We start from the raw sequence: 14637 nt of genomic DNA, 5'->3' as shown, positions 1-14637 counted from the left end.
AGTTCGTATCAAATGTTTCACAATAAAGCGAGGTATTGGTAGAAGGGTGATACATGGGACCCCTGTATGATGCTATGCATGTTTATTTTCTAAGTTCACAATCTTTACTATACACATTGTTTATGCATGCTCATATATGAATGATATACTTCAATAATACATATACATTAAAAAAAAAAAGTAAAAGAAAAAATCTGCTTTACTAGTATTGGGATTCTTTTAAAAGAAAGCCAGCTACCTCAGGAAGAACAGTGTTTCTAACACAGACACAGAAAAGTATTAACATACCCAAGCAAGTGTTTAAAGCTGGGAACACACAGAAAAGTATTAACATACCCAAGCAAGTGTTTAAAGCTGGGAACACATAGGGGACAAACAAACATGGAGTTGCAACTATGACATAAAACAGTAACTGAAAACAACATATAGGTCCATCAACAGCGGAATGAATAAATTGGGACATATTGTAATAAGGATGGCCATATAATTTATCAACCAAACAGACTTTGAGGAGTACAAAGGAACACTATTATATACCCATTTATAATAAAAAGTATAAATACATGGATAAGAAGGATATGGTTGTCTCTGAAGCAGGAAGATGACTGTGGTAAAAAAAAAAAAAAAAAAAAAAAAAGAACTCTCCCTGTGAGATTTTACTTCCCGTTTTATTATTACAAAGTAAATAAAAAGGGGGAGAACAAAGCATTAACATTTGTTAGTTCTGGGTGGGCATGTAGATTTTTTTTTATATTACTCTCTAACTTTCTGAATTTCAGCTAGATATCCACCCACAGATGCATGATGATTAAATAGAGTCTGACGAGATGAACTGACACTTTTTAACAAATACATAATGTGTTATACCTGAGAAATTTTTCTTGAATTTTTCAGTTTTAAAGAAACCAAAGAATATACAATAGTAATCAAGTTAACAAAGTCAAAAGCATTACAAAGACAGAAACTTACCCTATTCAGACACTTCATTTTAAGAACAGCAGCTGCCTTTCTTTTGGAAACTGGTGATTTGAAAAGTGAAAGTATGGCAAGCTTACAGATTCCACAATCCTACCTAAACCTCAAGAGGAGAAAATGACTTATTAAGAGTAGGCATTTTGTTTTCAACTATTTTACTGATGGGTACAGGGTTCCCAAATTTTCTAAAATGAAACATGCATAAAAGAAGAGTTTAAAATTTTTAGTTGCACTCTGTTCTTCCTACTGCAGATCCTGATTTTCAGCTGTAACCTACAACTCTTTCAAAAGTGACTGGCATCGGGCTGCTTCTACTCTAACCTAAGAGATTGGAATATAACTCCAACTCTAAGAGTTACAGGTTCATGAGGAGATGGTTTTAGTTTACTTGCTAAAAATAGGAATTTGTTACCTGGTCTAGAAATTACCATGAAACTAAAGTCACTTAGAAGAAATTTTTCATTTGTTGGTATTTGGTTTACCTACCATTTTACCCTATGCCTGGCATTGTTGTATCACCTTAGACATAAATATTTAAATCTCAATTATATTGCAAGCTATAGCCAACTCTATTTTGCTTGTTCCAAAAAGAAACTAATCACTTCTGAATTCTGTTAAACACAAATAGAATACACTGTACTTTTTAAAAATTTATGATTTTTATAATTATATTAATAATACATAAATCTGAAAACACAAACAAAATTAAAATTAATTAAAATACCCCCTACCTAGGGACTACCAAAATTAAGTGTTCCATATATCTTCTTCCAGCTTTCTCCCATGCAACTGTTTACATATAAATTATGTTTAGTCTAATTTAAAATGGGATACTACACATACTGCTCTACAGTTTTTTCGTAATGAACACTTCATTCATGTCTTTGTTATTTTTAAAAGGGAGGAAAAATCTTGAACAAATGAATGTCACGTGAAGAGTATAAATTATGGACTCTTAGTTCATAATCGCTTCAGATTTAGAAAGAAAATCTGACAGTAAATGAACAAACTTGATAATTTGCAGACTAGGCTACAAGCTATGTATGCAGCAATGGGGAAAATGGAAATCTGCTTTAAAATGGCTATCATATCCCTTAAGCCTTCCCTAACACCCATTTTCCATGTAAAACAATACCTGTTGATATCAAGAAATAATAAAAGCAAAAATAAAATTACTATACAGGATTAACAGTTTTGGTCAACTGACAAAAGCTAATAGCAGAGACCTATTAATTATAACCTAATATTGTCTTCAAATTAAATATCAGAGCCTAGTATCTATGATTGATCATTTCAACAGGTATCTGAAAACAAACTATTACAAAATTAAACACATAGTTAGCTCTAGAGTCATACTAGGATATGCTTTTATATCATGTATTTTCTTTATTTACTGCAATAGTCTTCACCAATAACTGTGGACAACTAATCATGAAAGCTTAACCTAAGCTTGCCTATCTTCCCAATGAGATATATGGTTATATAACTGAATATTTAATATATATTTATAAACTATATCTATATATAGTTATATAATTGAATATTTAAATATTTGATTTTATATCTGAATTCAAATATGTTCATATATATTTGAAAAGCTACATTAAAACTGATTTTCAGGAAATGGAATGACATCACCATAAGCTTATCAACTTGAGACGTTTTACTCATATTTTCAATCAATTTTAACTGACAAAAGACCTCTTACACTTTAGTTTTTCTAGCCTCGCCCCTTTCTGAAGTTGACACAGCAGTGCCGGTTTACTTTTTATAAGATTTATTTTATTTATTTATTCTGCAACACCCCACCACCATCATTGTTTGTGTTTGCTATTTTTTGTGCCCATTCATTGTGTGCTTGTCTTTTTTAAGAGGCACTGAGAACTGAATCTGGGACCTCCCATGTGGGAGGGAGGTGCCCAATGGCTTGAGCCACCTCTGCTCCCCGCTTGTTGTGTCTCTCATTGTGTTTTCTCATTGTGTCTGTTACATCATCTCCTTGCATCAGCTCATTGCGCCAGCCTGTTGTGTCAGCTCTCTGTTTTGCTTGTCTTCTTTAGGAGGCACCAGGAATTGAACTCAGTATCTCCCATGTGGTAGGTGGGCGCCCAGCTGCTTGAGTCACGACCACTTTCCAGCAATGCTGTTTTAACAGAACTATTCCGTAAAAGCGGGAGGTAGAAATAATCATCTCTCCCTTATTTATCCAATTTTATGTTAATCAAAGAATATCAAATTTCTTAACAGTCTTCTTAAATGGAACAATATGCTCAAATCATGTCTATATTTTAAAAGAAATTGCATACTTTGTTTCTCAATGAAGTACTTTTGTTTCAGTTTATACATGGTAGACATATTACCATCCGTGTTTTTTGTTTTTTTATTTATTCCTGTTTAAAATTAAGTACATTCAGAGGGATTGGATGTGGCTCAAGCAGCTGAGTGCCCATCTCCCACATGGGAGGACCTGGGTTCAGTTCCCAATGTCTCCTAAAAATAGATAATGAGCAAAAACAACAGGCAGATAAAGAACAAAAGAGCAAACAGACAAGGGAGCCAACTCAGGGGAGCTGATGTGGCTCAGTGGTTGAGCTCTGACCTCCCAAATACTAAGTCCCAGGTTCAATTCCCAGTCCAAGTGCCTCCAAAAAAAATACTTAAGTACATTCAAATGTCTGTAAGTCCAAAGGACTAACTAGTTCTTTGCATAGTGAGCACATACTAGGTTTATCTTCTGATAAGCCTATGTCATCATCGTTACTCAGAGAATCTTCCACCACTTGGGACATAGCTGCAAGCTCACTTTCTTATAAAGTATAAAAGTGGTCTCTGGATTATAGCTGCTTCCCAGTCACAACACTACTCTGTCCCTCACAGCAAGCATTTTTTAGTATAGATGATGCCAAACAATACTGGAGGAGTTTACTTCAGTCAATTCTTTTAAAATGTCTTCTACATTCTCCACTTAAAATAATCCTGTTTGGAGTTTCAGTCTGTCATCCATACTTCTTAGTTAGGACGTCAGCAAAACTCTTCTGTGAAGAGCACTGCTTTAATGATAACTGGGCTTCAGTATGGCAGTAGAGGAGGTCATTGTGAATTTAGGTCCTTATTGTGCATAAACAGCAAACAGTTAACATCTGAGGAAGAATAACTCACAGATTCATGAACTGAATTACACTCAAACAGAAAACAATACCATACGCAATATCATTTTTACCTTTGTGACACAGCTGTAGGAAATCCAGTTTAGTTCATGGCTTCGCATAGAAAATCATGTAGAAACCACACAAAAAAGGCAATATCCTCTATTTTACAAAGAAAATCAGATCCCAAGTAATTCAGTGGCTTTCCAAAGTTATACTTGTGCAATAATGCAGTCGGTTTTCTAACATTTTGACCCATATTCCACGTTAATATATAAATATTTACATTGCAACCTAATATACATTAGTTTCATTTATATATTCAAAAAGCATTACTCTTAATAGTTGCAATGCACACTGATACTTTTTCTTTTCCACTCAATTTTTTAAAATGTTGATCAAGACCCATTAAATTAATTTCTTTACCCATTAATAAGTCATAACTGCATTCAAAGGTAGTCTTTCAATCAATTAATATTTATTCACAACAGAACTATAAATACCATGTAATAAAATTCTGTTGTTTTCTAACACAGGCATTTACTGACTCTCTACTTAGTAGAGTCATACACAAAACAATAAAAAATGTTTAATGAAAGGAAAAAGTACTATGACAAATAGAATACTATCAAGGAGATTTTTAAAAAGTCAAAACTAGGTCAACAGAGATCTTCAGACTACCTTTGCGGATCATAAATATCCATGTGCATGATAAATTGTATCTTCAAGGGTGCTTAAATGTCACCCTTTTCAATAATTTAGGCACTCATTCCATAACTTCATATAAACCAAAAATTTGTTAAATAAATCCTTCCTTCAGTTATAATATAAAAATACGTAACAGTTAACTGGGAGTAGTAAAATACAACTCCACAATGGGAGAATCCTTACCCAAACTGCCAAGTGTTTGATTTCTGCTCAGAGAATAACTTTAGTCATGAGAGAAATACTCCTAAATTACCAAACAGATGTACTGAACTGTGATTTGAGGAAAGAAAACACAGAACATATGAACGGTGAGATCAATACGGAAGGCAGGAAATGACAAATACTTATAGAAATGGAGAAAAAACAGTATGGTAAAATTAATTCTTACAAATGGGCTGGGGGGCTCAATAATAACCTCATGTAAAGAGAACCCAAAAGAGGTTCTACCTCAATGGTGGGGTGGGGGTGGGGGTGTCTAATATTAGAGTCAACCACTTCCGGGTGCTCTCCAGAGTAATTCCTTTAAATGTTTCCTAATGATCCCGGCATGGAAAATCTTTCATGATAAAAGTCTTTGGATCAAAAGTACTTTAATGCTAGGAAAGACACATACTACATATTTGTAAAGAAAATTCCGAATGGTCCTAAATGATTTTAGCATTCAAAGGTAACAGAGGTCAAACCAGAGGTCCTTCGAAGATGAGTTATTAATAATAATAATAATAATAAATACTATCTTGTTTTGGAGAGAGGGATTTTAGTTGAACTGCAGACTTTAGGAATAGCAAAAACACCCACAGATGGAAGCTTTCCTACATCCATGTAAATGGCCAAAACAGACAATTCTTATTCTAACAGTAGAGAAACACTGTTATTTAGCATATAATTTACTAGCAATAACATTTTAATGTGTTTTTTTAAGTAACTTGCCATATACTAATTTTTCTTCTTATTCCCTTCCTCTGGCCTCAAACAAAACGAAACAAAACAGGAAATCTTCTATAAAGAAAAGGGAAAATACCTGAAGTGATTGGTGGCTATAGGAGGGCATGTGCTCTCCATTTAGCAGAACATTTCATGGCAGGTAAAATATCTATCAAAGTTAACCTTGAACTAGCACCCACGTACTAACTCTGTACCCTACCATCTCAACAAGACTTCAAATACATTTTTCTCCTTTTATCCAATTTCATGTAAATAAGTTATAACAAACTCATTTCTTTACAACAGATTTATTTCAAAAGGGAATCTCAAAAAAAAAATCTCTTTCACAATACCTATTACTTTAAGAGTAATTTTCCATCTTTTAAAATAATTCTACAATTTGCAGTATGCTATAAAAAAGTATTTAAAATCACAGCAACTTTGGTCAAAGTAATCTTCATGTGGTCTGGCATATCTCATGCCTCTTCTGCAATAATGCATTTTCTATAATCTCCTTATCTTAATAATGTGACAAAATGCACAAATATATCTTTAATGTTCAATAATGTTCTTTTCCTTTGAATTACTAAAAGAACATAAAATGCTGTTTAAGCAAACATGGGTGTGACTAGTTATTCTATTCAACTTCTGTTAGAGAAATTAGGAGTATAGGTATAAAGATAAAGAGAAAAGGAGGAGAGAGTATTTTCTTTATAAATGCAAAAACATCTCATTTTTTCAAAGCATAAATGGCAAAGCTGTACAGGGAGTAACTGTTTAAAAAAATTTGGACATAGATCACCAAAAAGAAAATGAAAATTTTAACCACAGAAAGTAAAACCTTAACAAGGTTAAAGATACACAAAGACTGTAGCTGAACTTTGGCTTAACTGGTAATTCTGAAAACTTTGTAACTATTTAGAAACATGATTTGATGTTATTGAAAGGTGCTGGCCTTCTCGCAAAGGCTTTATTGAACAAGGAGAATTGCTACATGGACAAAAACATACAATCTAATATAGAAATATTGTCACACTGCTACTTTTATCTTTACTATAAAGTTAAATTCTCATCATTTTGGAAGTATTTCTTCATATCTGTAACTGTAAATATGCAGAGTAAAAAAAAGCAAAATGCATTCATTTAGCATGGATTAAAACCAAACTTATCAAAAAAAACAAATTTATAAAAAAACAAAAAACAAAAAAAACAAATTTATCCAATTTTTTTTGGTCTAAAAACCTACTGACAAATCCCAAATTTTCAAGATACAAACTGCCAGCTTCCCCAACCCTTCCAATGGCTTCCCACCCCTCCCCTAATTCAGGAATAAATGTAAAGTTCTACTACTTACACTATGATTATTTCATTGCCCAAGAACATAATTAGTATAATAAAATTAAGTAATAAAAAAGAAAGTTGGGGAGCAGATGTAGCTCAAGTGGTTGGAGTGTCTGTTTCCTATGTACGAGATCCTGGGTTCAATCCCCAGTATCTCCTATAAACAAAACAAACAAACAAACAAAAAACCAACTCAGGGGAGCTGGTGTAGCTCAGTAGTTGAGCACTGGCTTCCTACATACAGGATCCTGGGTTCAATCCCCAGCCCTGGTACCTCAAAAAATTAAAATTAAAAATTAAACATTCTAATTGGTAAAGACTTAGTTCTTTAGGGAAGATCATTAGATATAAAGTTCTAAAAATAAGGTTTCCACTTCATGAAGGAGTCATAATTCAAGGAGTCAACCAATCAGCATTTGGGGGCTAAAAAGGGCCCTTGGCAAACATGAGCGAAAGTCCTTCATTTTACAAATGATGAATCTAAAGTCTGAAGAGATTAAGAAATTTAATGTGAATTCCACTGAAGGATTGGATTACAAGGGATTAAACTCATCATGAGTCTCTTCCTGACTCCAACATGAAAATATTCTTTTCTCTTGTATTCTCATTGGTAAAAGCAACACTCACCATTAATTTCAAGTCAGGATCAAATATGTATATATATATTAAAACAAGTTTTTTCAATTTCAGAGCATACCAACTGCATATTTAGGAGTCTGTTTAGTGCGAGTACTCATGAGACTGCATTTCACTGTGTGTGCAAGTATATGACGCACCTTAGTGAAAAGAAATTGTTTTCACACACAAGCTCAGAAAATAAAACTCCATGCATAAACCCAAAGAAGGGCCAAATGATTTTGATAGTTTAAAAAACAACCAAAAATGGAAAAATGAAAATAAAAGAAGAAATAAACCTTTTTCTGCACTTACCAGCAAAGCATTTCGAACAGAGATTCATAGTCTTGCTGGACCTGGGGCAAAAAAAAAAAAAAAAGAAAAGAAAAGAAAAGAAAGAAAGAAGGTCTAAAAATTCAGTATTCACTCTAATCAAAACATATGATGCTTGAAACACAGGCAAAGACTTTCCTAGCCAAGCAACTAAATGAATAAACTAATAACATGTCAGGAGCTAGGCATTACCCCTACCCCCAATAAAGCAAAATAGCAAATATAAAACTTATTTTTTAACCTGTGAGTTAGCTGATACTTTCTTTACAGCAATTAGCAATTTATTTAGCAACAGGCTCAAAATAGTTACCCAGAAATATTGTAATATGCCCAAAAATGACACAGGAATAATTTACCCCACATGATTACCACATTCCCTCTGTTCATATAGGAGCACACACTACAAAGTTATCATTACAAAAAAAAAAAAAAAAATTGTCTCTAAATGGGGTAAAAACATATACATTCATCTTCATAACAATACTTGAACTTACATTCTTTCTCCTCATTCTAATCCTATTTTAATCCTGATCACATTATGATGTCAAACTATTTTTCAAATCCTTTCATCTGTTAATAATAGCTACAATTCGCTGAATACTAATTTGGATGGCACTTAAAATTTATTATATTATTAATCTTCCCAACATCCCTGAGATGGGTATAACCATATTATTTTGCTTCTAAGAAGCACTTTTTCCCCATTTTAGAGGTGCCAGAGATTGAATCCAAGACCTCATACATGAGAAGCAGGTATTCAACCACTGAGCTACACCCACTCCCTGAGATGCACTTCAAAAAAAATCAAAATTTCTATATCCAGGAAATCTTACAAGTGGCTACAAGAATGAATACTTGGATGAGGAAATGCCTCATCATTCTAACGGGTCTTAGAAATCAAGGACATACACTTCATGCCCATCTGACAGGTAAATAGCTTGCGACAGGTCACTCACTGTTAGGGAACTGCTACGACACAGCACCTGACACCACACAAGAGCCCAGGCACAACTTACTGGGCAATCAATAAACCACTTGTCTTTTAAGTGAATCTCGCTGCTGTTTCCCTTCCCAATCCTCTCCCAAGTGGACTCTTAGAAATCTTTCTTGATCTCCTTGTTGGAGAGCAAGACCTATTTACAACCTCATTTCCCCAGCAACTATCTTTCCAATATCTGAGCTTTTGGCCATACCAAACTTTCTTCTGCCCTCCTTATAAATCTCACAGGAAGTATTCCCTGACGACTATCATTGTTTTTCAGTGTACTAGAATCACAGACCTAGCAGTCAGTGATTGTTATAGGGTGACAAGATGGAGGTTGAGAGAGTCATTATTTCACTTTCCCAAAACAGATGTCATATAAACAAGGTGATCTTCCTTTAGGACTCTGTTTAATAAAAACATATCAAAGGCAGTCAGGAAGTTTAAATATCAATAAAAGAATAAAAATGAATGAATAAACAGATGAAGAGATGTATAATAGTGGCCTCTAACATTTATTAAATGCCTACTATATGGATGGCATAAATACTAAACACTTTCATCCCCATTTACCAATGAGGAAACAAGAGGCTCCAGGAAGGTATGGAATTGGCCAAAGGTCAAAGAACTGCTAAGTAAACAAACCTGGTCTGCCTAACCCCAAATCCTGTGTTCTTTCCACCAGGCCAAGTTAAGAGACTCTGCCCCCAACACGAGAAGTTGAGAGGAACACACAAATCCTGAGTCAGCAATCTGGTAGTTTGGGACAATGGTCCTACAACTAAAGATGTAATCAAGATTAGGGAAGATTCTCTTATCTATGGTAATCAAGTCAGCTCCCTCAAAAGAGAAGGACTCTATTTGGAGGAAGCACAAACCCCACCATCCCCTCCAAAATACACACACATATACACACACAGGAAAACAACCCAAGTCTCCCAGCATTTCAGTTATAACTCAAGGGATAAATGGGAGTGGCGGAATTCCTTTGGTACTAGAAACCAATGCATCCACAAGAAGCAAGTCCCTTTCTGATGTGGTCACCATACTTTATTCATGCACTCCGTGTCAGAGAGACGGAGAGAGAACTGGTTTATCACCTCTGCTGCTCCCCATTGTCTAGCAGAAAACATGAAAAGCATGCAGAGAACAACTGAGGACAGCTTAGCACTACAGGCTCCAGTTTCAAAAAGCTGGTAAGAAAAAAGAAAAACCAGCAAAAGAGCATTTTTCTCTACATTCCCTTGATCTGTCTTCACAGAGTATATATATTTGAAATGCCCACAATACCTATAGATTATCTAAATGACATCCATTCTACATTCTGCAATGGAATTTTTCAGCAATATGGTTATCAATCAGATTACAAAAGAAATAATACAGCTACTGATATTATTAATCAAAACAGAAACTAAGAGAAATAAACAGATTTCAGCTATAGAAATAATGGTCACTGCAAAACAAAGCCAATTGGGATCGTGTGGGCTAACAAGGAACACAAAGGACCTTGCTGAGGCTTCTGAAACCTCAGGCACACAACTATTGACTGTCTATGGAAAGGCAGTGTGATAAATCCGCACAGTCTTGGACAGTTCTCCACGTGGTAGCAAGTATAAAAGGCAGATATGATTTTCTTACGCCCCACTGTTCCAGTGAAACTGCTCTTACTGAGGTCTCCAACGAATACCATGTTTCTAAAACCAAGGTGAATAATGGCCACCCAAAAATACCAAGTCCTAATCCCTGTAATTTATGTTATCTTATTTGGAAAAAGAGTCTTTGTAGATGAATTAAATTAAGGATCTTCTCCTGATTGTGACAGAGTTGGACTCAGCTGTGACCTCTCTATACATTCCTCTGTCACTTCTACTGAACCTGTGATTGGTGCTGGGGTTTGTGTATGCTCACGAGTCTTGAATCTCTGGACTGTCCATGTGCCAGCTGGGCCCTGAGCATCAGCAGAGTTGCATCTCCTACTCTCTGGTTCGTTGGACTAACCCAGGTCAGCTAACAGGGAAGTGAGCATGGTCAACCACCACACCTGGGAACCGAGAGTGTCTACAACTGCAAGCAGGAGAACTGCATCCATTAGCCATGTGGAATCTAAGCCCTCTCTCAGTTTAGAGGTAGAGTGGATCCTGCCATCCCAGGGGCCACAAGATGGAGGAGTATAATATGGATTGGAATGGGCTTGCTGGTATTTTACTATAGAACTGTTGTGACTCTAGCAATGGAAGAAATTGTATCACTGATGTGGAGACAGTGGCCACAGGAGTTGCTGAGAGCAGGGAGAGGGGCATTTTCAGGATGTGGAATTGTCCTGAACGATATTGCAGGGACAGATGCAGGACACTGTTTATCCTGCCATAACCAACTGAATGGGGGAGAGTGTGAACTACAATGTAAACTATAGTCCATGTGGTGTGGCAGCGCTCCAGGGTGTATTCACCAAATGCAGTGAATGTGCCTCACTGATGAAAGGGGATGTTGATGCGGGAGGAGTGGGCGGAAGGAGGGAAGTGGGGTATATGGAAACCTCTTATGTTTTTTAACATAAGGGTTTATATAATCTATCTTATCTTAAAAAGACAATAAAAAATTTTTTTAAAGTTAAGGATCTTGAAATAAGGAAATTACCTGGGTTTATCCAGATGGGCCTAAATGCCACCATAAGTAAGGCCTAAATGCCCTCATAAGAAAGAGGCAAAGTGACTTGATAGACACAGAGAAAGTTATGTGAAGAGGGACAGTAGACTGGAGTAATACAGCCACAGCCCAAGAATGCCAGAAAGCCAGCAGAATTGGAAAGAAACAGGATTCTCTCCTACAGCTCCCAGAAGGAGCTTGGCCCTGGTGTATTTTGTTCTTCCAGATTCCAAACTGTTAGAGAATAAATTTCTGTTGTTTCAAGTCACCAAATTTGTGGCAATTTGTTACAGCAGCTTCAGGAAACTAATGTGCAAGGGTTATATTTCTGATCTCATCTTATTCTGCCTCTCAGCAGTATTTGACTCAGGTAATCATCTTGAAATGCTCACATTTGCCTTCTTGTCACTTAGGTCCTAGATCAAACCTATACCCCTCCCCGCCCACCTCCCACTTTTCCTCACATATAACTATTCCCTCGTAGCCACCTTTGCTGGCTCCTCCTTCACTGTAAGACTGGAGGTCTCAGGAGTCTGCCCTCAATCCTCTATTTCTCCCTTAGTGATAGCACACTTAAAATAGTGAATCTATATGTTGAAAACTAGCAAAGCTTAACCTTCAGCCAGAACATCTTTACCTTGCTCCAAACCCATGTGTCTATTTGATATCTCAACTTGAAGCGCAACTCATCATTTCCAATTAGAACTCTCAATATTCTCAAATTTGCCCTCCAATCTTGTCTACCTTGTAAACTGCAACATTATATTTTAAGTTACTCAAGCTGAAATCCTAGTAACCATCTCTGATTCCCCTCTTTCCTGTATATACAATACAGGCATACCTTGTTTTATGGTGTTCTGTTTTATTGCACTTAGCAGATACTGCATGTTTTTGCTTTTGTTTTCTTTAAAAACTGAAGATCTGTGGCAACCCTGCATCAAGCAAGTCTATCAATGCCATTTTTCCAATAGCATGTGCTCACTTCATGTCTCTGTATCACATTTTTTATTAGGTATTTACACTGTATTTTTTAGACAGTGCTCTTGTACATTTAATAGATTATAGTGTAAACATACCTTTTGTATGCACTGGAAAACCAAATTTAGGTGACTCACTTTTATGGCTTTTTGGCTGTGGTCTGAAAGTGAAACCACACTATCTTCAAGGTATGGCTGTACTTGGCAAAATTCAGTGGCCCTACTTCCAAATTATTTAAACCTCAAATCTACCCTCTCACTCCCTCTCCATTGCTTCTACTCTGATCACAATTAACTCTCACCTGGACCACTGTAAATGCCTTTTAACTGTTCTCCCCACCCATTCCTGATCCCTTACCATGATTTTCCACACAGCAACTACAGCAATCTTTAAAACAAAAAACAAAAAACCATCAGATCATGCTTCTTTTGTGCTGAATGCCATCCAACAACTTTCTATTGCATTTAGTTTAAAATTCAAACTTTTTACCAAAGCCTCAAAGACAATCTGTGATCTGGTTCTGCCTATATCCCTTCTTTATCTACTACCATTCTGCCCCTCTCACTCACCACATTCCAACCACAGCAGCTCTTTTATTGTTCCTAAAATATGCTGTCAAGCTCTTGCCCATGCTGTTCCCTCCATCCCCAAATCATGTTAAGGCTAGATCCTCCTTGTCACTCAGGTCCTGGAACAAACCTCCTCAGTAGGCTATCCCCTAACCACCCAGTTTAAATCAGTACTTCTTCCATTTTCTTCACAATACACCATTCCCTGATATTTCACTTATATGACTCTGACTATCTCCCATCGCTAGAGGGAAGTGCCATAAGAGCAAAGACCTTCTTGGCCATTCTTGTTTGGTGCTTAATAAGCACCCAATATATATTTGTTAAATGAAGAGAAGAATCCTCTCTTGGAGAGATGGACCATGAAAAATGTAAGCAAGGTTTTTTGTAAGGGCCATTCAAATGCCAGCTAGAGGACAGGACATTCACAATTCCTGTGGCTTTCAGTTTGTCACCTCTCAAGAGCTCTACAGTACCACCTACAAGGGAAACATAATGCTACCCTGGATAGTTGGCCAAGATTTGTCACTCTGGAGATAACAGCTAACAGACAATTTCAGATGTTTCTTTCCAGTGAGACAGAGTTAGAAAAAGTTTTAATTTTTTTCTAATGTTTTCTGATATTTTCTGATTTTGAAAATACATGTCCCTTATACCAAATTTAGAAAAATAAAAGAAGTATTTAAGTAAAAACTAAAGACCATTTACAGTCCTACCTCCCTAAAATAAAAATTTGTTAATGTTTTGAAATTCTTCAATATGGATAACACACATAATGAAGAATTTATTATATTTAATGACATTGGTAAAGTGTGATAGGTTCACAAGTGTTCATTTTATTATGCTTCATAATTTATACATATACATTATATATTTTCTTTCATACATATCCAGTAGTTCATAAAGAAACGCATAATAAAAATATATAAATTCCTATTTTTTCACTTTTACATTGATGACATATCTCATGTCACTAAATATTCTTCAAAAATACTTGTGTTGTCCTGAAAAGAGTCCATAACATGCTAATATTATAATGTATACCCAAAAAAATGTATACAATCATTCTCGTACTATTGCTTAGTCTTTCTCCCGGATTTTTCTATTATAAATATAGCTATTGTGAGCGTATCTGGACATATATTTGTTCATAAATATTTGTCTGAATGACTTCCTTTAAAACTGATTCTAAAAAGGAGAGTTAATACATTAAAAAGTGTGATTTTGGTAAGTATTGGATAAGTACTGCCAAATGACTTTCCAGATAAGTTCTACCAAAGTATACTCTCACCAGAAGCATCTAAAAGTACTATTCAATATAGCCTCACCAACAATGAGTACTTTGACTTTTAAATCTTTGGTTAATGGGAGAAATAGTTATGTTATTTTAACTATGTGTTTCCTTCCAAAATAAAAATTT

At 35.5% G+C, this 14637-nt stretch overlaps 1 protein-coding gene across 2 annotated transcripts in view; it reads right to left on the bottom strand.

Moving 5' to 3' along the window:
* Positions 1 to 14637, bottom strand: part of ZFAND3 (zinc finger AN1-type containing 3) — a 391008-nt gene that overhangs the window by 230833 nt on the left and 145538 nt on the right. For both annotated transcript variants that reach the window (XM_058306672.2, XM_058306673.2), the window contains one exon: positions 8025 to 8065. In XM_058306672.2, coding sequence (XP_058162655.1) covers positions 8025 to 8065 — 41 coding nt within the window. The remainder of the gene's footprint in view (positions 1 to 8024; positions 8066 to 14637) is intronic.

The sequence above is a fragment of the Dasypus novemcinctus genome, chromosome 11, assembly GCF_030445035.2.
Source record: "Dasypus novemcinctus isolate mDasNov1 chromosome 11, mDasNov1.1.hap2, whole genome shotgun sequence".
NCBI classification, from domain to species: domain Eukaryota; kingdom Metazoa; phylum Chordata; class Mammalia; order Cingulata; family Dasypodidae; genus Dasypus; species Dasypus novemcinctus.
Note: the sequence above shows the minus strand (reverse complement) of the source record. Positions and strands in the feature narration are given on the sequence as shown.